At 37.0% G+C, this 24,702-nt stretch overlaps 1 protein-coding gene and 1 non-coding gene across 6 annotated transcripts; both read left to right on the top strand.

The window, feature by feature from the left end:
- Positions 1–291: 291 nt before the first annotated feature.
- Positions 292–23,456, top strand: ATG16L1 (autophagy related 16 like 1). Of its 5 annotated transcripts, none has more exons than XM_087725653.1 (20): positions 292–312; positions 1,217–1,441; positions 2,738–2,831; positions 4,173–4,278; positions 4,888–4,961; positions 5,050–5,301; positions 6,259–6,324; positions 7,683–7,769; positions 9,147–9,203; positions 9,387–9,434; positions 10,126–10,228; positions 12,349–12,454; positions 12,981–13,051; positions 14,645–14,716; positions 16,793–16,913; positions 19,988–20,093; positions 20,739–20,888; positions 21,185–21,232; positions 21,656–21,757; positions 22,092–23,456. In XM_087725653.1, exons 2-20 carry the CDS (start codon positions 1,327–1,329, stop codon positions 22,183–22,185), a joined length of 1,872 nt encoding a protein of 623 aa, XP_087581779.1. In that variant the 5' UTR covers positions 292–312; positions 1,217–1,326; the 3' UTR covers positions 22,186–23,456. The 5 variants fall into 5 exon arrangements, with proteins under 5 accessions (XP_087581779.1, XP_087581780.1, XP_013929617.2 ...); XM_014074142.2 differs by lacking the exon at positions 292–312 and adding an exon at positions 483–877; XM_087725654.1 differs by lacking the exons at positions 292–312; positions 5,050–5,301 and adding an exon at positions 482–877.
- On the top strand, positions 14,063–14,330 carry LOC148043627 (small Cajal body-specific RNA 6). Its single transcript, XR_015698113.1, has one exon.
- Positions 23,457–24,702: the final 1,246 nt, after the last annotated feature.

A 24,702-nucleotide genomic window follows, 5' to 3' on the forward strand; every position in this document is an offset into this window, starting at 1 on the left:
GAGTTGAAGGAAAAAACACATGGAGGATACAAACTCGGCGCTATAAAAACAATGCGCCAATTACAACACAGAGCTAACATTTATAGCACTGTGGTTTATTTCGGTGCTTCTCGACCTTGGCGGCTTTAAATTGTGTGGACTTCAACTCCCAGAATCCCTGGAATTTACTTAAGTGGGCTTCGCTGGCTGGGGAACTCTGGGAGTTGAAGTCCTCGAGGCTTAAAGTTGCCAGGGTTGGAGACCCCTATAATCTACGCGGTATCTGCTGGCAGAGAAGTTGGGCTGAGCACCGCGTGGAAGAGGAGGGGAAAGGTAACGTCGTCCGCGGCTCGCTGGAGGTGAAACTGAGCCCAGTGTATGCATCCCAAAGAGCGCTTCTCTATAGATCTGTGTAGCCGAGGATAACGCTGCCCCAATTCCCCGCCCAAAGTGGCGCGCAGCAAAGGCGCCTCTTCCCAGCATCCTCGCCTAAAATGGCGTATATCCAGGGGGCCCTGACGAGCCTCGTCTGCAGCCATTTTCTACCCCGCTTTGGCCTCGGCGGTTGTCGCCAGCCACATTTTAACCAGAAAGGGCACTCGCAAAGGACGGGCCAGCGAGGTAGTTAACTGATTTAGCGACGCGCGATCCGCGTTCTCTGCAGGAAGGGCGGCCTTGTGAGTCAGGCACCGAGGTTGGAGCCTAAATGTGATTAGCCTGCGACGCAAGGAAGAGAAAGCCCGCTAGTGACGCCATCTCTCTCGGACCAAGGGAAACTCTGTGAAAGACTGTCGCGGAAATGGATGGGGGCTGCGGCCCGATCGAGGGGCGCGCGGAGAGGCCTTCCAGGTGAAGGCAGCACTCAACTGCCCCCGCTCCTTCTCCTTGATGGTCAGCGGTGAGTTTCTCCCGTTGGTTTGGTATTTGACTAGGTGGCTCAGTAGGTAAGTAGGTAAGCTTGTCGATCAGAAAGGTCGGCGGTTCGAATCCCTAGTACAGATGCGTGAGCAGGGGGTTGGACTAGATGATCTCCAAGGTACCTTCCAACTCTGTTACTGTCTGTTCCTGGGTGGGCCCGTCAGTCAGGATGACTAGACGCCTCCCAATCTTCTTGGTCCCCTTCCACTTTCTCTTATGGTCTTCTCGGACGTGACCCCTTCCTCTTTCTTTTCCAACCCCGATCTGGCTGCCTGACTTGCCTCCAATTGCCTTGTTATCGCTATCCTATTCTTTATAGAATCCTGGATCCAGCTGTCCTACTACACCCACTCTGCCACAGGGGAAACCCGCAGCCAGATGACTTGGGTTTTGGGGGGCAGAGTGTAACATCCCCGGATCTCCGGCAACATGTCTGTTGGACTTAAGACCTCGAGCTTCCCCACCTGGAAGCGGCATATCCTGGACGAACTGAAGCGTCGAGACCGGTTACAAAGACAGGCCTTTGAAGAGATCATCTTGCAATGTAAGAGTTTTCGGAAGAATCAACTGAAAATCCTCACTTTAAGCAGCAGTCCAGAATTGCCAGTGAATTCACTTATAAATATTGTGATTGCTCGACTAGATAAAGGATGGTTTTTTTGCTACTGTAGTTTAATTAGTTTGGTTGATGAGGTTTTGGGCCCACTTAAGTAAAGTTTCAGTAAACTAGCAAAATTTCCCAATTAACTATTTTATAATGCAATTGAATTAAGTACAATTTTTCTTCAATAGATTCCAGAAAATAAATCCCAAAGAGAAAACCAGGAATGATATGTTGTATGAAAAAAGGAGTGTGTATTACTAATTTTATCTTCACCTATAATTTTATGCATAAATTTATAAATACATTATTGTTTCTAAGGCCAGGTTCACATAATACATTAGGCTAAAATTTGTTCACTGGTTTGTGATTCTCTGTGTTGTGCAAACTGTCATTTTGAGGTTTTTTGTAGCACTTCTATGTTATAGAAACCCAGACAATTGATGAATTCAATTAACTGGATTAATGTATTATATAAACAAAGTTTTAGAATGTTCACTCCAATGAAGCATAATGCTATTTGCATATTATATTGTGTGTGTGTGTGCACGTGCCTTTGAATCAAGAGTTTGGAAAGAGTTTCAGAAATGGTTTGTCATTGCCTCCTTCCAAGGACCAAGAGAGTTACTCAGCTGGCTTCATGCTAAAACACAACTATAACTCTTTGTCTCCTGGAGTTTAGCCTGGTGCTTTAATCACTACACCAAAGTGGCCCATTTTTGTGGGCTTGGATTTGTAATAAAATATAGATTCCCAACCCTGAACTTTGAATACTTCTTGTTTACATTCTGCTCAGGGACAAGGAACCTTCTCATTGGTTCAATAGCATAGGGAGAATTACTTGATTGCTTGATATATTTGTTCTCAGGCCAGCACCCTTTTGGTGAAAGAGAGATTTTGCAATCTGAAACAATCTTTTGTGATTACATCAGAGAATCCCCTTCCAGATTCTGTTATTCAAAATGCCAGGTTATAAAGTAGAACAGTGCCTTATTAAATGACTCATTCATTTACATAAATCTAGTTGTACAAGTTGGACTTATAATCCTATTGTGTACTGTGAAAGAATGTCTTCTTGGTTAGGCATGTTTTCACTGCAATACAAGAGCATGTCTGAAATAGGTATAATTTCTCTATAAATGTTTACATCAGTCCAAAGAGTATAATGACATAGCAAACTTATTAATCGACTGTACAACTAATAGCGTTCTTTTCCCATTTTAAAAAATTAAATATTAGATAATAAGCTCTTGGAGAAGTCAGATTTCCATTCAGTGCTGGCTGACAAGCTACAAGTGGAAAAGTATGATTTGCCAAGCCGGCATGAGATCAGGTACTTGTTGAATCAATTCTAGTGAGACTTATTGTGGCTTCTTTAAAACCAACAATATAAAAGGGCATTTTGCTCTTCTGTGTAATATTCATTACTATTTTTTTACTATTAATAGCTGCTGCAAAACTTTGTGCTGTACATATTATACACGCTTTATTATGTTAATGTAATCTTAATTTTATAACATATGTACTATATAAGTAATCCTCAGCTTATAACCATTCAATTTGTGATTATTTGAAGTTAAAATGGCACTGAAATAAGTTACATGATCAATTTTGTTGTATACACACCAATTTCATTGTATGCATGATGTACAATGACAATAATCTTCACATTGTCCCAGCATTCTCCATGGTCAAGTGATCAGAATTCTGGTGCTTTGCAACCAGTCTGCATTTACAATCATTGTAGCATCCTGAGATCATGTGATTGCCATTTGCAGCCTTCCCAGCAGGCTTCCAACAAGCAAAGTCAATGGGGGAAGCCGGATTCACTTAATGATTACATAATACACTTAACAAGTACAGTGACTCACTTAACTGCCTTGCTTAATAGTGGAAATTCTGGTTCCAATTGTGGTCCTAGGGCAAGGACTACCTGTGATAAGTTATGCAACTGATGCAAATTACATCAAATTATGTAATGTCTTGTGAATATATAAATTCATGTGAAGTATTATATTATTAAAATGCTGTTCATAGTATACTGAATGATTTCAATTTTTTTGGACATTTGGAATGATAGATAAGCTCTCTTCTCACCAGACATCCAGATCGTCCTTAAACAGGGACATCATTCTTTTATTTATTTATTTATTTTAGATTTTTTTTATTATTTTTTCTTTTAAATAGAGATCAGTAGCATACAGTATCAAGATGAATGGTAATTGCTTAATGTAATCTCAATGGAATGTCTGGAAAATCAATACTACATACAGAGATATTCTTGTTCAGTATAGGTCCTTGCTTAATGGCCATTCAGCTACAGTTCAAAGTTACTCTGGCAATGAACAAATGGTACTGAGTTCTGAGAATTCCAGCCATTGCAGTGTCCCTGTTGAATGCAATTTCCAGCATTCACTGCTGGCTTTCCACAAGTAAAGTCAATAGAAAAGCCAGCAGTAAGTCAGAAGTCACTGTCCTGTGAGGTCTGTGTATAATAACAGCAACCAGGACTTCAGAATTGCTTTGCTAAGCATTGTAGTCACATGGCTTCATACTTTATAACCTGAAAATTTAGTGATGGAAATTCTGGTCCCAATTGCCATTTATAGGTTGAACATCTGTATGATTAAATAGGTTTATTTACTCTTACCTACTGTTCCTTTGGAAAATTCAGCCCAGGACATGATGGTGCAAGAAATGATGCTCATCTTCAAGAAGTCGCTCAATTAAGGATTAAACATCAAGAGGAATTGACAGAGCTGCACAAGAAACGGGGCGAGGTTAGGAAAAAATTGTGCTTGCTTGCAACAGTACAATGCACATACTGTTATGTATTTTTGTCTATTCAATAAGTTTCAAAACAATAAAAAATATGTCTAAGCAGTCAGACTTTCAGCTTTTATGCTGCTTTCATTGTAATAAAAAATACATATTTATTATTGTAGACAGTGCATCATATATTCCATTTTTAATTAAGATACTTTGCTTTTGTGATGCCTTTCTTCATCTGTTACTAGAAACCTGGAAAATGATTTTGTGATGCTTATTTCTTTTATGATTCTGTGTTTAGAAGCTTAGAAAGGTACACCTTATGGTACTTTTCAGCTACATCATGTAGTCATGATTTTCTTTTCATTTTTGTATATATTGATTGTTTAAGTTTGTTCCATATGGGTTTGTGAATCTGCCAAATAAATACAGAAAATCTTGTTTCTGATTGAGAACCATAAGATACATTCTTAATAAAGTGCATGCACCGAAAGAGACACAAAAAACATTGTCTATATTAATAATTGTGGATCTTCCTTCACATAATTAAGATTGTTAATTATTATTAATATTAATTTGACATTAACATTAACTATCATCCCCCCCCCCTTTTTTTGTAGTTGGCTCAAACTGTGATTGACCTAAACAATCAAATACAACAGAAGGACAAAGAAATACAAATAAATAATGTCAAGTGAGTAAAATCCATTTATTACCAATAGAACTTTATCTTGGTCCTAGCTAGCTTCAGATTTTCATTATATTAGTTGCTTCCATTGAAGAATTGCAGAATATTTACAGAAGATATCTGAACTGGAGACTGAGTGCCATGATTTATGCAACAAGCTTCAAGATCTTGAACAAGCTAATCAAACTCTTAAGGATGAATATGATGCTCTCCAAATCACCTTTAATGCTCTTGAAGAAAAATTAAGAAAAACCACTGAAGATAACCAAGAACTGGTAACCCGTTGGATGGCAGAAAAGGCTCAAGAAGCTAATCGCCTCAATGCAGAAAATGAGAAAGATTTAAGGTATGATAGTATTTTCCACGTAAGTGTGTGAGTTCAAACTAAATCTATTAGAACCCATCCAGAACATTTCTTTCTTTCTTTCTTCCCTCCCATGTGTGTGCCCTGTATGTCTTTTCTTATTATTACTAACAGAATGTTTGGATGTGATTTTGAATCCTTTAAACTATAGAGTTTCTTCAAGTTGAGCTCAAGTCCTAGTGACTCATCCATACAGTATAAAAATGGTTTTCTGTTGCCTTTCTGGGAATGTTTTTCAATTTCTTAATCTGATCTGATTTTTTTGATAATTTATCCAGTTATTAACCAGGCTTTGACTTGACTTGGATTTTGAATTAAACCACCTTCTGAGATCTTTAAATCCTTATGTTCATAAAAATTTTGATGTGAGGTTTAGACTGGCTTTCACTATATATTATTACTATATATTAACTCATAATATCAGATTAGCCTCATTTTTCTTGGTGTTTTTTTCCCATAATGAGGAGTGGCTATTATATCTAAACCAATAGACTCAATCTAGAATTAACATCAGTTTCTGTGATGGAAATAATATCTGATAATTCACAATATATCAGTATGGAGTCTGCTCTTAACATATGATGCACTGACTAGAACTATTTTATTTAAGAAACTGAGTACCCTGTAAGAATTACAGAATGACTTCAAACGTCTTAAAACTGCCTAGTTAAGATAAACATTTCTGGGCAGTTAAGTTTTCACTTGGGCCTAGAGACATGACAACCAGCATATTCTGATGAGCTTTACATTTTACTAGTGTCAAGATATAAATACATTTTGAGGCAACAATTCTATCCACTGAGATTTCTATCCCAGGGAGCTTAAGGCAATAATTTCTCCTAATTATCAATTCCTTAATATACTTTGAATACAGCTGTTCAAATGAATGTTGATAAATATTACAGAGTTGACATATATTTCCTAATATCTGTCTATTAGAAGAAGGCAAGCTCGGCTTCAGAAAGAACTAGCAGAAGCTGCTAAAGAACCACTGCCAATTGAACAGTAAGCATTCATCAGTCTAATTACTTCCTAATGACAACATTATTTCCATTTCCGGCTGAAAATATAAAAATGAATTATCCAAGTTACATGTTTATTGTCTTCTTACTGTTCATCAGCATTCCAATGTAAACCGTGTGGTCAAATGATAAAAGATTCCTAATTTAACTAGCAACAACTGTGGAGACTGGAGATAAAGATGGTGACTATTTTATTAGGTTGGCAGGGGGAATTATCTTCCCCTTTCCCAACTGTGATAGTATGCGTTCCTAGAAAATTGTTAAGAATCAGAAATAGAAGAGCAAATTATTTATTAGCAGCTGCTACGGATGAGCATTTATTAATGTTCACTAATGTTTTCATCTCCTTTTTTAACTGAACCATAATAGGATTTCTTCTGCCAAGCTTAAATTCTGATTTTTAAAAAAGTATCATTTTTAACTTTTCAGCAATACTTTAATTATTATTTTTATATCACTTAATTTTTGTAACTTCAGATATTTACTGACTTTAGAGTTACAATTTGCAATAGTTTTATTGGTTCTATATTGACTCAGGTTGTTTTTCTTTATTTGGCTTTTTTATCTTGGTCTTCTGAGCTTAACACGTTCCTTAGAACTCAATGGCTGCATCAAGTGGAAGAATTAGCAATTCATCAGATTAACCAATCATTATTTTTCCCCGTTAAATAATTATATAGGCATCTGACTGTTTAGTTTAGAAGTTACTGTATACAGAACATAACTTTTCTTTGTTTCACGTGAGCTTATTTTATTGCATTGTGTACTAAGTGTATTTGTTTGGGTTAACCATTAATTAAGTTTATTTTAAAGTTTATTTGTATTTTAAAGTTTATTTGTTTTAGTATATTGATACAGTTCTAAAATTATTTTAAAGTACAAAAAGTTTATTCCTTCTAACTGTAAAAGAAAAGGCAGAGCCTGGAGATGAAATCAAGAGAGGAATCAATCTGGAATAATTACGTTCTTTCAACAATCCAAGCCAAGGCCCCCCTTCCCTGAATCATGTTAATTCTTATCTAGTGCTGATGATTAGTATAGGATTGAGCAATACCTAACCTGTGATCCTGATTCTTCGCACCAGACCCCAGCTTAATTTCCTCAATGTATTATGAATAATATTACAAGAGGGCAAATAATATGATTAGAAATTATAAGAGGCAAATAAAATACAGCCATGACATAGCTAATTCTGTTGTTCAGTTATTGTTCCTATCATCTGTAAGACCTATGCTATTAAAAATGGAAGTGAAATACTGTATTTGAAATAGTAGGGCAAGAGGTCTGTTTAATATGAAATGCCTGGGGTTCATGAATATTCAAGGAATGATCTGTCTTCAGGGATGATGATATTGAAGTCCTTGCTGATGAAACCTCCGATCCAGCTGAGGAGACATCTCCAGTTCGTGCTGTCACACGAACAGCAAGGTAATATATGAGCAGAGATGTTTTGAAATATATTTTTGAAAGAGTTTATGAAATATTTTTACATGAGGAAAAAAATTCATAGGCATTCCTGATTTGCTTCAGGAAATTCATTTTGAGAAGAAAATATATTGAGAAGAAATTATTCTTTCCTGGATAGATGAATTATAAATTAATTGATAACAGATGCCAGTATGAAAATAATTTATCAGCTATATGCCCTATTGTAATAAAATGAGAATTGCACAGCTGATGTTTTTTGCTCCCATTTATTTTTAATGGGATACAAATGGGAAAATTAACTAGTGAATTACGCCCAGAGGAAACACTCCAATACTTATAGAGTGATGTTATTTCTACTGAATTTCTTTGTGGAAATGTCTATTTTTCAGTATCATTAGCTGGGAATGCTTCCGAGTTATAGGGCTCACAAATAAATATAAGGAAGGTGTCTCTCTTTTTCTATCCACATCTGCTTTTTACCATAGCAGCCTTTATTCCTGACATTGGAAAGAGCAGTGTAAATAAAGCTTTTGTGGCCTTGAATTTAAATGTGCTTTATCAGTTAGGAAAGGGTCTCTTACAGCAGGGCTGTCAAACTCCCGGCCCGGGAGCCAGATGCGTCACATGCTCGCCCAGCCCACATCTGGTTTAGCAAAGGGGGGGAAAGTCCTGACATGATGCCACCGTGACACCACGAGTTTGACACACCTGTCTTGCAGCTTTCAAGAGTTGGGTTTCTACCAACATTCTCAGTTTCTTTATGGCAGACCCATGTCATGGTAATAGCAAAGGGAGACTCAAATCCTCTCTGTGTAAATATTAACAAGATCAAAATTATAAAGGTTGCAATTGTTAAGGACTATGCTAGTAAAACTGCAGGCTTTATAAAATATTGCCTTTTTGGACAGTTAGTCCATCTAATGTTGGTGACAGCTGCAAATAATAGATTATTTGACAAATTTCTTTCCAATTCTACATTGCAATTGAATCTGCAAACAAAGCATGCAGAACCTGAAGTCTTTCCATTTAAACTGGCTTAAAAGCAAAAACATTTACACTTCCTGTTAAAGGCTATTATATTGGCCAACCATCACATTAGTCATGAGAATACTTGTGAATATGTTCTGCTTTCATATAAATATTCCTTTAATTTTATTCTCAAAATTCCAGTGAATTATCTTTTAGGGAGCCTTTTTCTTCTGCTCATGGGTTCAGTTCATAATTGTTTATGCAAGCTTTTGACTTAGAACCAAGATGGTGGCTTTTTGTGCTGTCCTGTTGCCATTTGCTTTCCTTGCTGAATGTGGGGCTTCAAAATTGAGAGTTATGGGCTTGTGTGTTCTGATCTCCTTGAAAACTGTCCTCCCTTCTCTTTAGTAAGCGACTCTCCCAGCCCACTGGAGGCCTTCTGGATTCTATCAATAATATCTTTGGGTAGGTTGGTATGCATTTACCTTTTCGTTACATATTAGTTCAATATACAGCAACACTTCAGTGATACTAGGCATTCAAACATTTTTTCTTATGTCAAGCCTTCTTCTAGCTCCTATCTCTCCTTTTCTTTTGTGTTCAACTCCTTACTTCTGCTGTGTGCTGACCTCTGATCTTTCCCTCCAGTCTGTCTGAGTCTCCCCTTTTGGGACATCACTCTTCTGATACTGCCAGGTGAAAATTTGCTTGAAATTATTCACATTTAATTTAGCATGTGATGAGGGTTGCTGAATAATTGTCTCGTGTTATTTCTGTAGAATTAAAAAGACATTCCAGTTAAATAATACATAGATACATCATGGATGCATGAGGTATAACTACTTAGGGAAGAAATGCTGGACATAATCTACATGATTGCTGTGTCCGGTCATTTTAGTTATTTTTTTATGTTATGTAGAACCTCTCTGTTAATAATAAAATGTGAGTTTTAAATTAGGCATTCATCATAGATTATGTACCTTAGCAACTAAACAGAATTTACCTCATATAAGAAAAAGGACTTAACAATAGTAGATATTTAACAAATAAATATTGGTGTACCTCAACTCAAACAATTTTAATTTGGGATTCAATGCAATAGTTGTAATGGTGAGAACTTTCTCCTCACTTTGGGGAGTTTTTATGCAGTTGTTTGGCTTCATGTGAGAAACTAGATGCAAAGGCTATAGAGGAGTCCCTAATGTGCAGAACCATATCTGGGTATTGATTCCCTGTTTTTGTTGAATACTTAAATTTGTTTTAAGACTCCTTGCCTTTCCTTCCATTTTTACTTATTGTGTAGTTGAGGTCATCCTCCTGCCTATAGTCTGGAGACATAGCTAATTTTCCTTATATATTTATTTGCATATCGATGTAACTTTCTCAGGAGACGTTCTTTATCCTCATGTCCTATCCCTCAAGATAATACTGATGAACATCCTACTGCAAGCAGAGAGGTCCGACTACCCAACACAGCAGTGTATGTCTTTGTAAGTATGTCCTGGATTCACTATCTTAAAAAATTAATATGTTTTACTTAGTAATTTTCCCATTTACTTTTGGGTGATACTTTGCAGTTTAAGCGTGTAAAGTGCTTCAAGTTGTTCTTCATGTTCAGTCAATTATTTCTTTGTTTTCCTGATGAGATGCTGCATGCTCCTGACCTGGCTAGCCAGAAGGGCTTTTGCGACTTTGGAAAGAATTGTAGTGTAGTTTTTGCAACAAGAAATGGGGTCTTTTAAACCAGCCAAAACCTGAGAAATGCGAATAAATAGTGAGGTCAATGATGATTACAGAATGATCTGATTGCACTAGTGAAATTGCACATCCACAACTTTCAGAGCTCCCAACAGTTTTCTTTTCTTTTTTCCCATCCATGCTCCAATAATGCTGTCAGATGTTATGAAGCTGCTGACATTATGTGGGTATCGTCAGTTCATGTTGCTTGCAGTCGAAAGCACTTAGAGTTGACTCTCTCCCAACAAAACCAATCAAGGAGCTGACAGTTCTGGAATGTGTTCTAACGTGCATGATCTTTAGTTTTCAAGCTGAGACCTCTTTATTTCCTGCAAATATTTTTTTCTGACTCAGTATCACTTTTCTACTTTTAACTTCTGTAGTAGTTTTTTTTCTTATTAAATGCATAAAGTCATTAAAAATATGATCACATATAGAATACTTGTATGAATGACATGAAATAAACACACAACAAATATATTTCTACAATGTAAGCATTTGATTCTAAACAATGTGAAATCATTTCATATTGTACAAGTACTAAACATAATCTAGGAAAAATACATGCAAACATGCAGGCACAAATACAGTTAGCAGTTGTTTTACTTTATAAAGGGGATGTGGTGGCTCAGCCATTAACAATCCTGAGCTTGTCAGCTGGGTTCAAGACCGGAGTGCTGTGCACGAGGGTGAACTCCAGTTACTTCTCCAGCTCCTACCCACCTAGCAGTTTGAAAACATGCAAATGCAAGTAGGTAAATAAGTATCACTTTAGTGGGAAGTAACAGCATTCTGTGTGCCTCTGCATATAATCATGCTGGCCACATGACCACAGAAAAGTCTTTGGACAATGCTGGTTTCCTTGGCTAAGAAACCGAGATGAGCATTGCCCCCTAGAGCAATGGACCTTTACCTTTTAACCTTATAAATGCAAAATTAGCTCAAATTTTATTTTTCATTCTGATATATAAGATAGTCAGATCTACTTCTTTTACTAATATCCCATTCTTTTCTTGACTGCTTTTCAGCATGTATTTTTTATCATTTCATCAGCATTTTGCTGAATGCAGCATTTTAGGAGGTAAATGCCAAAAACACTCCCTAGGCCTTTATTCTGATTTTTTTTTTGAAAGATAAGTTGTAAATGTATTTAGTTTCTTTTTTTTCTTTCATTCAATCATGTCCAATCTGCCTGGACAGGTTCTTGAAGTCTTCTTGATAACATTTTTTTGAAGTGGTTAGCCATTGCTTTCTGCCTAGAGCTAAGAGAAAGTAACTGGCCCAAAGCAGTGGTGGGTTGCAGGCAGTACGCCCCGGTACAGGCGTACCAGAACCTGCCCGGAGCACCGGATACCATTCCGGCACAGTGCTCCAGAGGGCCCACCCATCCGCCTGAGCTCCTTACCAGTCTTTTAAGTCTTCAGCGCTTCCAAGCACGCACACAGTGTGTACAGCCCCTGTGCGACACTTTGCTGAGCAGCTGGAGGCTCGCAGATGCAGTAAGATACATGTGTGCACTGCGTGCCCTGCGCACATCCTTGTGGATGACGTCGGGCCCATTCCAACCGTACCGGATGGAACAGGACTCGGAACCCACCACTGGCCCAAAGTCACCTAGCTGGCTTCATACCCAAGGCAAGATTGAACTCACAGTGTCATGATTTCTAGTCTGATGTCTTAACCAAACGGGGTCTCATAAAGTTTCTTATAGTTAGCTTTGAACAGGAAATGTATACTGAAGTTTATACTTTTGTGGTTGTTGTCACTTTGTTAGAACCTCGTTCAGTTCTTTTATGTATGTTTCTAGAGGCTGACAGATCTGGGTCCTGAAATCATCAGTAATTGTTGTCTGTATTGTTTTTTATCTTCTTAGGATGCACACGATGGGGAGGTTAACGCAGTCCAATTCAGCCCTGGTTCTCGTTTATTAGCAACAGGAGGCTTGGACCGGAGGGTCAAAATTTGGGACGTTTTTGGTGGTAAGAAATATAGATAAAAGGGACAAGAAGTTTTAATTAGTGGAAACATGCTTTTTTGCTTCAGAGGTTGATTCCAGAGTTGATATCTTTAAAAGGTAGCTACAATTCTGAACTAAGAAATTAATGTAGGAATCCTGAAATAAATTTTTTAGTGCGTTGGAGAGATAAAATGTCTTTTCCAGACAATAGGAGAAGATATATGGGTCTAGTGATGCAGCACAATCTTGGTTTGATAATCCCTACCATTTCCATTAGAAGAATATAGTGAAATACTTTTGGGAAAGAAAATTTGTGCCCAAATTCTGAAGAGTATCATTATAAGACAGAGTAGTCAAAACTGAGTCTTATGGCCTGCCTTAGATATAAATCAGTTTTATGAAACAAGAAATAGAAATGACGTATCATTAATTCTAAATGATCAGTTCTGTGGTTTATATCTTTGAGATATGTTTCTTAGCTAGAGTGAATGAAACTGATGGCATTCATGCTTTTTCTTGCCTCCTAAATCTTTTCTTTTGTATTACAGATAAGTGTGAATTTAAAGCCTCCCTATCTGGCAGTAATGCAGGGATTACTAGTGTAGAGTTTGATAACGCTGTGAGTATGGGTGTGTTTCTTTTTTGCAAATATATTCTGCCCTGCTTCACTAGCCCATCATTTATGGCATTTTCAGAAAAACAGTAAACATAAAAATAAATAATGGAATAGGATTGAATTACTGCACAATGCAGTTTGCTTGGTATCAGTATATATTGACTGTTCTGGAAATACCATAAGTGTTAGATATTGATACCTTAAAACACTAATAATCAACTTTCTAAAATACTCAGTTCATAAAATATTCTCTTGATTTTAATCCAAAGGTAAGGAATTGAAAAATATGAATAATTCTATATTTAAAAAGCTGTAATATTTCCCTAATTCAATCCAGTCCTCAAATTCCAAAGTCAAGTTGACTTTTTCCCCTTGTCATAAGAAATCTAACAGTGGCCTCCAAGTCAAAAGAAATGTGATCAAATTATTGTCTCCAAGCAAAGCAGTTAATTTCACCATCTCAACTGGCTCCATCACTTTTAAAAGCCAGTTTGGTTCAGTGGTTAAGGCACCAGACTAGAAAGCAGAGACCATGAATTCTAATCCCTCCTTATTTTCTTCTTTCCATTTTTGGGCAGATAGCAACCTTCCCACTGATGTCATGTACCAAACAAAGTTCCATGCCCCCCCCCCAACTGATTATCTGTCCTCCCTAAAAGAAAAGCTTTGGTTTTAATTTCATGTCTGATTTCCAAAATTTTCTGAACCCATAGTTTCTGATATGCCCATCCTCTTCTTTAATTAATACCAATGTACATTAAAAGTCAAATCATCTTGAAAATTAAGCAATTGCTTAGAAATGGTATAAAATTATCATCTTTTTAGTAACATTATTTTATTCTATTTTTTTTTCCTTTTGGAAGTACCTGCAAACGTTTAGGCCTGTTGCCTGTAAAAATAAACGATATATGTACTTTGAGCAAATACCATGAGCAGGTTATTTTTTAATAACGCTGAAGCATATAACTTAAGTCTGCACTACTTCTACAAGAGAGGGCAACAATGTTTTGCTGAGGTCAGTGATGAATAGTAAAAGGTCTGATTTGCCCAGAATATTGCTTCCCATGCCATCTAACTCCCAGCAGTCACTTTGCCATCAAGCTATAGAAATGCTATGTGTGGAACAATATTTGCTGATACATTGTGATATATTCAGCTTGTGTCCTTGTAGAGTATTGAGTAGACACCGCTGAAATTGTTATCCAACATAAAACAATAAAGGAGTTTTAAGTATTGGAGGCAATTAGATGGGTATTTGATCTCATCTTTTTAAACTGAGACCTCTTAATGCAACAAAACATCTCTGCAGAACACTAGCAACAGAAAGAAGAATTAGGAATGGGAGAAGGAATGGATGAGGCAAATAAATGGGAAGATAATGGAGGGGAAAATTGAATCGGGGTAGATGAGACAAGAGAATATGTAATGGTAATGAAGCTTAAAAACATGTAAATAAACCCCAAATGAAGGGATAAGATTAGGCAATGGCCTAGATTGCGATAAGAGATCATAAAATAAGGTGAAACAAAATTACTTAGAAATTGCAGATTATAAAAATGGTTATTATAGAAAACATTTTAAAAATCATTTCCTTAGGGTTCCTACTTATTAGCAGCTTCAAATGACTATGCCAGTAGGATCTGGACAATGGATGATCATCGGTTACGTGTGAGTATTTCTTCCAAGACATGGCACATGTGCCTGATTCTGACAAGGTTATAGCTGTAAAAAAAACGTTAGAAATGTGGTGTGATAATGGATGTTAACCCTCAATATATTAAATTTTGAGTTTCCCTTTAATCATCTTTTATCTATTTTTATTTATGTGACTTGTTTGATATTTCCAACACTAAGTGATTTGAACATACTATTTGGAAACAGATATTAAGTATTTTTTCCAAATTAATATGATTTTGAAAGAATTATATAATTTTATAACTGTGTATATATTTTAATAGTAACTAAACACTATAAAAATGGTTAGTAACAGCACTAGGTTGCCAAATTTTTAAAACTGGTTTGGTAAACCTAAAAATATATTCCGTATTCATTACTTTCCTTCTCTAATCCATTCCTTTTTTTTTTACCATAGCTCAGAAGGTAGGAGCATGTTTTATATGCAGACAGCTTTAGCTTCAGTCCCCGAGAACCCTGCATTAAAAATTAGCAAGCTTCTAGAACTGCTCTGCCATAGACTATGAACTGTTACTAGATTTGTTAATGATCTTCTGTATATTACACCTTATTTACTAGTAAGTACAGGTAGTCCTCGACTTAACGACCGTAATGGAACTTGCCGATTTCAGTCACAAGTCATGATAGTAATTAAGAAAACCATGCATTTGATCACCTCACTTAACGACTCCAATCTTTGTTCTGCCTCTGATCTAGTGCAGGCCCAAGCCTACACTGCAGCACCTCCGGCTCCCCAAACCTCCCAGCGACTCCTATATCCCCTCAGGCAGTCCATGCTCTTCTTCCCACCTGTGGATTCCTGCAGGCCTTGGGCCTTCTTTCCTGCCTCACAGGTTCAGCACTGGTCTTGGGCCAATTTTACCACCCCATTGTTTCCCGTACCCTTCTTCCCATCACAGCTTGACCACTTACTTTTCTGAAATATCTCCTTGAGCAAGTAGCCTCTCTACCAAACAGCCTTCCTACACAGTGGAGATCATGTGGAGCCATTTTGGGAGTGGGAAGAAGGTTTTGGTACTGCAAGGATCCAGTGGAGTGGGATAGTTGGGGGGACTGCTGCAGCATCCCTGCGATTGGTCTAAAGACAGTTGGATTGTCAAATGCCCAAATTTTGTTTATGTGACTTGGGGGGGGGGGGTACAGGGTGTAACTTTAGGCAGAGATCATAGGTTCCTTTGATGTCATTTTAAATTTTAATGGGCCCTAAATAAACACTTGTAAATCAAGGGACTATTGTATTAAATTATAGGAAGTTGGAAAGGACTTCAAATTGTAGAACTTCACGGATGAGCCAGAGGCCAGATAATGGTTTTCTGAAGACAGTTAACCAAATATTCCTAGGAAACAAATGGAAACAGGATATAACAGTGAGCCATATCTTGTTGCATATTCACAGCATAGACAATTGTAGGTTTCATTTACCAACCATACCTGTGCTTCATTGTTAAATATAACGGTAATGAAAGAAAAAAATATAGGTAGTTTCGACTTACGACCACATTTGAGCCAAAAATTTATATTGTTAAGTGAAACATTCCTCAAGTGAGTTTTGTCCCATTTTATTACTTTTCTTGCCACAGTTGTTAAATGAATCACTGCAGTTGTTCAATTAGTAATACGATTGTTAATGAATCTGGCTTCCACATTGACTTAACTTGCCAGTTCACAAAAGATGATCACATGACCCAGGTCACTGCAACCTTCATAAATATGAATCGGTTGCCAAGCATCTGAATTTTGATCATGTAACCATGGGGATGCTGCAACGGTCGTAAGCGTGAAAGCATAAGTCACTTTTTTCAGTGCTGTTGTGTCTTTCAACAATCACTAAACAAACTGTTAATTAAGTCAAGGACTACCTGTATATGCAACCTTTTGGGGGTCTATTTCAGATACCAAAACCATACTTGTATATCAAGACTGTTTCTTAATTCTCAGTGTAGAATGAAGGCTAGGTAATTCTTTAAAATTCTATTTCTGTTAAACTATTGAAATGTGAGACCAAGTGTTGTAAAAATTTGTTTTCTTATATAATGTCAATTTCTCTAGCACACGCTCACGGGGCATAGTGGAAAGGTTTTATCAGCAAAATTCCTTCTGGACAAAGCTCGCATTGTATCTGGGAGTCATGACAGAACACTCAAGCTATGGGACCTGCGCAGCAAAGTCTGTAAGGAAGCCGTTTCACAGTTTCCCACATGCATCAAAGGGACAAGAAGAACACTCATTGACTGATTACCTCTCAAAGCATTCAAAATTGCTGTTCTGTTAATCTTCTGATATGTATATGGATTCAAAGCTGGCTTCTTCCCTTGGGGTAGGACACTGAAAATGAGGAATGTTACTAAAGACTCATTCCATTGATCAGTGGAACTAAACATTTTACTGTTGCCCCAAGTGTCATTTTGGTAGTCACCACTGACTGATGTTTTTTAAAAAATGATTTCCTAATAATAAGTGAAATAGGTTTTGATTTCTAAATTTTCTTGACTTTGAAGCCATATCAGTCATTGGAGAAAAATGGCTAGTCTGTTACTATAAAAAGACATGATCAGATACCAGCATTTAAAAGCTCTTATATTGTTTGATTACCTATTACTCTTACCCATAGCAATTGGTAATAAGTTTCTTTTCATAGTATCTATATGATGCTATTAAAATAGTAACACATATTCTCTAGGCCGTGGTAGACCTAGGCTAACTTTGCTGTTACAGCAATTGGCATTCTCCCACTTGGTTAGTGGTTTTCCTCCTGATAATGCAGATAGGCACAAGTGGTAGCTACCATCTATCTCAGCTAATTTCTATTTATCGGTCTGCTAATATAACATTGATCCAAATATTATCCAGGCATAAAGTGTGCAGGTCTCTTTCTGTGTGTTTGCGCAAATATTACTGTGACCCACAGTTCATTGTATTCATTGTTTTCACAACCAGAAAAATATGCTGGTTTAAGAAAAGTATATTTCCTCCTATTGGGCTGAGATTGACTTCTGTCTTTTGAAATAGGTGCTCAAATAAAAATTTATATTAAACAGTACTGCTGTCAGCAAAGACTAACCTTATACTATAACATACAGGAAGAGCTTCTAAACCTTTAAGCAGTTGAGGAAGTGGCCTCATCCGTTGATGCTTTTTTCAATATATAGATTTTGTTTCTAAATTCTGTTTATAATAGTGTTCATACTTTGAATGATTTGATGTAGTGGCACTGCAAAAGATTGGTGAGGAGTTAGTGGCATTGAACCCTTTTTCCTTCTGCACATATGATACTCTAGCTAGCTGTTGCAAATTGTGTATAGCTTGCAAGCTTTGTATTGCAAATTCCTCCAAGTTCATGGAAGAAACAATTTAGCAAGCTTTGTGGATTACTTCATTATAAATCATTGTGAGCTGTTATTTAGATTGCTACTTGTAATAATTAAAATAAAGAGGACAACATATAAAGATATTTTTGGCAAAGGGACATTTATCTGGGGTTATTTATAAAGTAGACCATCAGACCATCCCAGATGTTATGGGCTAGGGATGTGTGTTACTTAAAAGTATCCCTAGCAGTGGGCCAATTATCTGAAGTTGTATTACCAAGCTATCTGTAGATGTGATTGTATACTTCCGTAAGAAAAGTATAAATGGATGGCAAAAGCCTCTAGGGGCCTTAAATCTTAGCCTAGATCAGAAGATCCAGGGAGATGGCTAATGGAGTAGAGCAGGGGAATTCTGGGAGTTGAAGTCCACCCATCTTAAAATGGCCCAGGCTGAGAAATACTGGAATAGAGAACAGTCCACTTCGTCTCTGGGTGCACTTTGTGCCCTTCCTCTCCATCCTGCTTAGTTTTTTTTAATTAAATCTTTAAATTTAACATATTATTTTAATGTTTTATTGTGTATTTTAGTCAATGTCTGTAAGCTGCCCAGAGTTGCCTTTGGTAAGATGGGTGGCATTTAAGTTTGATAAACAAGCAGATAAAGTTGTTATGCAGCTTCCAGCTAGTTTAAGAGGTCCCTCTACTACTATTTCTCTAGTGTTCCTAATAATCTGGAACGATATAGATTAAGAACTTTTTAACTTTTAAATCTTATATAAAAATTGAAATTTTAAACATTTATTCTATTTCAGCTCAATTTACTTCATGGGTTGGTTGTTGTGGGGAAAATAGGAGAAGGAAGAAGTATTAGATATGTTAGTTGCCTTGAGCTAATTATAAAAATAATAAAAGTGGAGAAAAATATTAAATAATTTGCTCTGAATTGCAGCCATTTTCTCCAAACCCATAGAATCTGTTACCTACCAGCTAGTCACTGCTACCAAGTATAAAAGAAAAATGTTTTTATTTATTAATTAGTTTATATAGCTGCTTATCTCATCAGAAGTGACTGGGCAGTGCATAACAATAGATAAAACAAAAGATACAAGAACAGCAAATACAAATATAAAAATCATAGTTAATTACTGAATATCTTAAAAATACAAGCATATGTGAAGGAAGCATACAAAATGAACCCCTGAACAGTGGAGCTATCTAAACAAGTCTCCAGTTCCATGGGAGCCTCAGGCTTGGTCACATCATCTTTCGGGCCTTTCGGAATATGAGAAGGGATGGACCAATCTAATATATTCTTTAAAAAATGAGGAAATTGCTCTTTATGTCTAGCCTCTCTTTTTCCCCCTTGTGCTTCAGAAAATTACTTAGCTAGCTAATGTAAGTTCATATTCCTAGCTTTTTTAGTTCTTTCAAGGTAATAACCTTGAAAGGTAAAAACCTAATAAAGGCATACAGTAGTTTTTGATCTATAAATTAGAGAAATACCTTTCAAAATTCTCTTCTAAATATAGATGGAGGAATTTTATGGGTGGTTTCTCTGAATTTCTATAATTGAAGAAGCAATTCTGCACCAACTTCTTAACAGAATTTGTTTTTCTCAGGATTTGAAATTGAATATAAGCATATAAAGACAAGGACTCTTGTCATCCCTGGAAATATGATAATACAGTGATCCATCCCTTGTCTAACTCAAAACTACATAAGTGTACTCCCCCATGAGAATATCTCCAGAATTTTGTTCTGATTGCAATATCTTCAAAACAAATTATCTGCCATCAAATTCAATAATATATAGTAAGGAAGAATATACAGTAAAATCTTGTGTTCTAACACTAGTTTAAATAACAATTTTAGGAGGCTTTTGCAGAAGAAAGATTGTGGATTCAATTACATGATGAGTAACTTCATTTTTTTAAAGGTATAAAAACAGTATTTGCTGGCTCCAGCTGCAATGATCTTGTCTGTACAGAACAATGTGTAATGAGTGGACACTTTGATAAGAAAATTCGCTTTTGGGATATTAGGTGAGTGCAACTTCCTTTTGAAATAGGGACAGACCATTTTGAAGTCACAATGATTCCATGTAGATAAAATGGAGGTTCAGATTCAGAACCTTTTGACTACAAAAGATTTTACATGTTTCAAATGAAAAGTGATTGTCCTGCAATGTGAACTCATACACTTTGAAGAGCAATGTAATTAATCAGACATGAGGAGCAATACATAAACAATACCTAAAGCCACACTATTAGATTTTTGGTTCACCCGGATCAAAGAACTTAAGTTAGAAAAATGGTCCTGCTTCCAAACCTAGGAAATCCCAACAATATAGGTGGTTTAATGACTAACACCTTCACATTCAGCTTTTAGGAAGCTCTACTCTGGTGAAAAATATAATGCACTTAGGCCAACAGGGAAAAATACTTTTCTCCAGTGGCAGCCACAAGAATGCTAGTGTTCTAAAGTAAATTTACCTATTGCTATTTTAAAAAGGTTAGATTTTTGTTCTAAGCGGCAAAGCAATACATCACTTAATCTAATGAGCACATAAATTATGCTACTGATTACAGCCTTTATCCCCTGCAACATTTTTAATGAGGCTTTTTGTACAGTACCAAGCAAAGTACCATTAAGGAAATGTTAACCTGTGCTACATTTTTTTTTTTTAGAACTGAAAGTGTGGTACAGGAAATGGAATTGCTGGGAAGGATTACAGCTCTAGATCTCAACCCTGAGAGAACAGAGCTTCTTACATGTTCTCGTGATGATCTGTTGAAAATTATTGATCTCAGAATCAACGCTGTCAAACATACATTCAGGTGATTATGGCTCTGCAAATGAGTTGTAGATTTCTCATCTTTGTCAAAAGCCAAACATTCAGAGCTTGTTCGGTTGACATTTAATGGTAATAAGCAGCCTGTTCTTGAAAAATATCTTTGTCGACAGTCCATGACATTCTAATATAGATGTTTGTGCTTAATAAAAGTAAGAAAAAGACCTGATTGGTTTGATTATTATTTTTCAGGTTTGTGTAGCTGAGCTGTCTTTTTGTAGCTGCTGATAAAATGAACTGGAAAGATGCATTTAACATTTTGTGGTGGGTTTTTTCTTCCAGTGCTCCAGGATTTAAATGTGGGTCTGATTGGACTAGAGTTGTATTCAGGTAAGAAGCTGAGATACCAAAACTTGGGTTGGGTGTGGTATTTCCTTCTGGCTTTTTATTATTTGTATACAGTATATAGCGCTACTTGCTTAGCATATTAGATTAGATAATTACATGAAGTTATTCTATATCGGTATGAAACTTCAAGAACAGAACTACATTCTGTTCCCACTGGTCAGAAGAAAAGAAAATTCAGAGCATCTAATTAGTTGTAGTGTTTGTAGGTGTTCATTTTACACTTATTTTTAGTGGTTTAGGTAGGAGGAAAACTAATTTAGTGTCACTTTTGCAGTTAAATATATTCATTCCATTTGGTTAAAAGTCTGTTTTAGATTTTTGGGTGATTTCCATCAAGTAATGACACATTGTACTACACGCAGCAATAACACGTTTTTTCTCTGTTCCAAATCTATGATTTTTCAGCCCTGATGGAAATTATGTTGCGGCTGGCTCAGCAGATGGATCACTTTATATATGGAGTGTGCTCACTGGAAAAGTGGAAAGGACACTTTCCAAGCATCACAGGTGAGTCAAGATAATGCTGTTAAAATCTGAACCTTCTACATTTTGGAGGGGAAACTAGCCTACAAGGCAGCCTTCCAGAAGCTGATGTTCCCTACATGTATTGGGGCTATTACTTCCAGACTGCAAGGCTAATGTTAAGTGCTCAAAACATTACTGGAAAACATGAAGAGGTCAATGGCAATGCATCTTTGAGCCAAATGTTTCTCGTTCTACTTAGTGAATAACAATAATCTTCTAAAATAACTCTGTGGAGACTGAGTAACATTTCCTCCTTACTTCAAATTTTATGTCTTTTGGGGATCTAATAACATTTATGTCATCTTTTTTGTTTCAGCAATCCCATCAATGCTGTGGCATGGTCACCATCTGGAGCCCATGTGGTCAGTGTGGACAAAGGAAACAAGGCGGTGCTGTGGTCTGAATTTTGACCTGAAAGTGCAAAACACTAGCTTGCCAAAAAAAAAAAATGCATGAGAAGGCGAAGTGTCTGTCTGTCTAGAGAGGAGAGAAGTCCCATACCTGGCTCTCATCTAAGTTTATTTGCCCAGTGCATAAGCTTGCCTTTAGCAAAGAATTATTGATGCATCCATCAGGAAGAAAAGTGGATCCTGATTACAGTATGTTGCTGCTATCTAACTTTCATAAAGGTTTGGGTGTGGAACCGGTCATTTTTAAAATGCACCATCTGCACACTGGAAAGTTTCTTACACCAGATAGCAGCACTCCTGAAACAATATTCTATAGCATTTCACTGTTGAGTGCTGTAGCAAAAGTTCCTGTATGTCCTGACTTTATGCATGTATTCATACATGTGTCGTCTTCTCTGATCTAGCTAAGAGAGGAGGTGAAGGATCCTAAGACATAGAACGGTTGGGATCTGAAGTGTTATCTCATTTGAGTAAGCCATGAATTTGGCAGTTGCATCTGTGGGACTTCTAGTACTTAGCAAATCACAGCTTCTTGTACCAGCTTGATTTGTGGCAGGCCGAACTGTCTGAAGTTGTATCCTCAAAAGCTTATCCAGGCAGCAATGATACAGAAGCATTTTAATTTGTGCATTTTGGGTTTTAATTGTGGGATACAACCAGAGGTTCTGCTGTAATAAAGAATGTATGATAGCACGACTTGAGCACAAAAACCAAATCCAGAGCAACTTCTGCTCTCTTGCAGTTTTATATTGAGGGCAAAGGACATGAAAGGAAATAAACACCTGAAGCGGAATGTCCTGGTGCTGGCAAATCCTTATCATTTGCCTCTGACTTAAATGTGCAATATTCTTTCTGTGTTGGAGCTCTCTCTCTCTCTCTCTCCCTTCCATGGAGGAGGTTTCGGGGGGAGGGGGGTGTCTGCATCCTTCGGTGGTTAAATGCACAATATGGTTTGAGGAGAATTTGTGGCATTGAAGATTCATCAGCCAAATATTTTCCATATTCAGTGGGCTGTGATACAAGCCACCAGCATTAAATTGCCTTTTAATTTGCACTTTAATTTTTCTTCCTTCCACAACTTATTTTGTATTGCTTGTATTGGAGGGCAGGTGAGCAGGATTCTTTTGGATCTGGAGTTCTCATTAGATCCCTTCACTATGGCAACGTATGCAGAGGAACATGGAAAGTACATGGGACAAACTTTATTTATTGTACTAATCTGTCCACTAGTACTTGACTGATTATAAATAAACCAATATCCTGCTTCTAAATCTTCATTGCTTTTTCTTTATTTTTTATCTGCTTTGGATACAGTCATAGGAATGGAAAACAGTTTGAAGAGACTACCAAAGGCTCTATATAAAGTTTCAGCAGCAAATATATTTGCAAAACCTACAATGAGATGCTGGGGCAGAAGCAATAATGCATCTACTGTTTCAAAAAAAGAAAAGAAAAAAAAGCCCAAAAGCACAGTAGGGATAATCAGAAACAGTTTTGAAAATAGACTGCCAACATTGTAATGTAATTCAGTGGTGTGACCACATCAGGAATATATATGTAGTTCTGGTTGCCTCAACCTCATAAAGGATCTAATAGAGGTAGTTCCGAGGAGGGCAACTAAGATGATCATGGGGCTCAAACTGTTTCCCTATAAAGGTTGCAACATTCGGGGGGGGGGGTGTTAGTCTGCAAAGGAGAGGGGATATGATCAAAGTGTACAAAACTGCATACTGTACATAAAATGGATGAAGAGTAGCTATTTTCCCCTTCCGAAAATACAAGAACCAGAGGATATTCGATGGAATCCTGAAAAAATCGGGAGAGACAAAAAGTGTTTTTTTATGTAATACATATGTGTAGTCCTTGAGCTATGACCACAGTTGAGCCCAAAATTATGTTACTAAGCGAGAAACTTGTTAACTGAGTTTGCTCCATTTTATGACCTTTCTTGCCACAGTTAAGTGAATCACTGCAATTGCTAAGTTAATGATAAGTTAGTCATTATTAAATGAATCTGTCTTTGAAACTTTGCTTGTCACAAAGTCACAAAAAGTGGTGGCATGACTCCAGGTCACTGCAACTGTCATAAATATGAAATAGTTGCCAAGCATCAGAATTTTGATCATGTGACCATGGGGATGCTGCAACAGTCATGTGAAAAACCGTCATAGGTCACTTTTTCAGTGCCATAGCTTTGGTCACCAAATGAACTGTTTTAAGTCGAGAACTGCTTATATTTCAACTTTGGAAATTGCTATCACAAGAAATGGTGCTGATTTCCAGCTTCACTGGCATTCAAAATGTGGACCAGTTCATGGTAGTCATGGGGATCAATGGCTGTTAGCTTTGATGGCAGGATGACTGCTTCTGAAGGCCATCGGCTGGGAAACCTGTGGGCTTCTGCAGTTGACCATTGCAAGAACTAACTGCTGGACCTGGGTTCTGATTCAGCAGGGCATTGCTTATGTTCTAGGAATGTCTTTAGGATATTCATGTCAGCAACAAGATTTTGGTACA

The sequence above is a fragment of the Thamnophis sirtalis genome, unplaced genomic scaffold (assembly GCF_051295495.1).
Source record: "Thamnophis sirtalis isolate CommonGarterSnake01/CBP01778 unplaced genomic scaffold, rThaSir2_p1.2 scaffold_11, whole genome shotgun sequence".
NCBI classification, from domain to species: domain Eukaryota; kingdom Metazoa; phylum Chordata; class Lepidosauria; order Squamata; family Natricidae; genus Thamnophis; species Thamnophis sirtalis.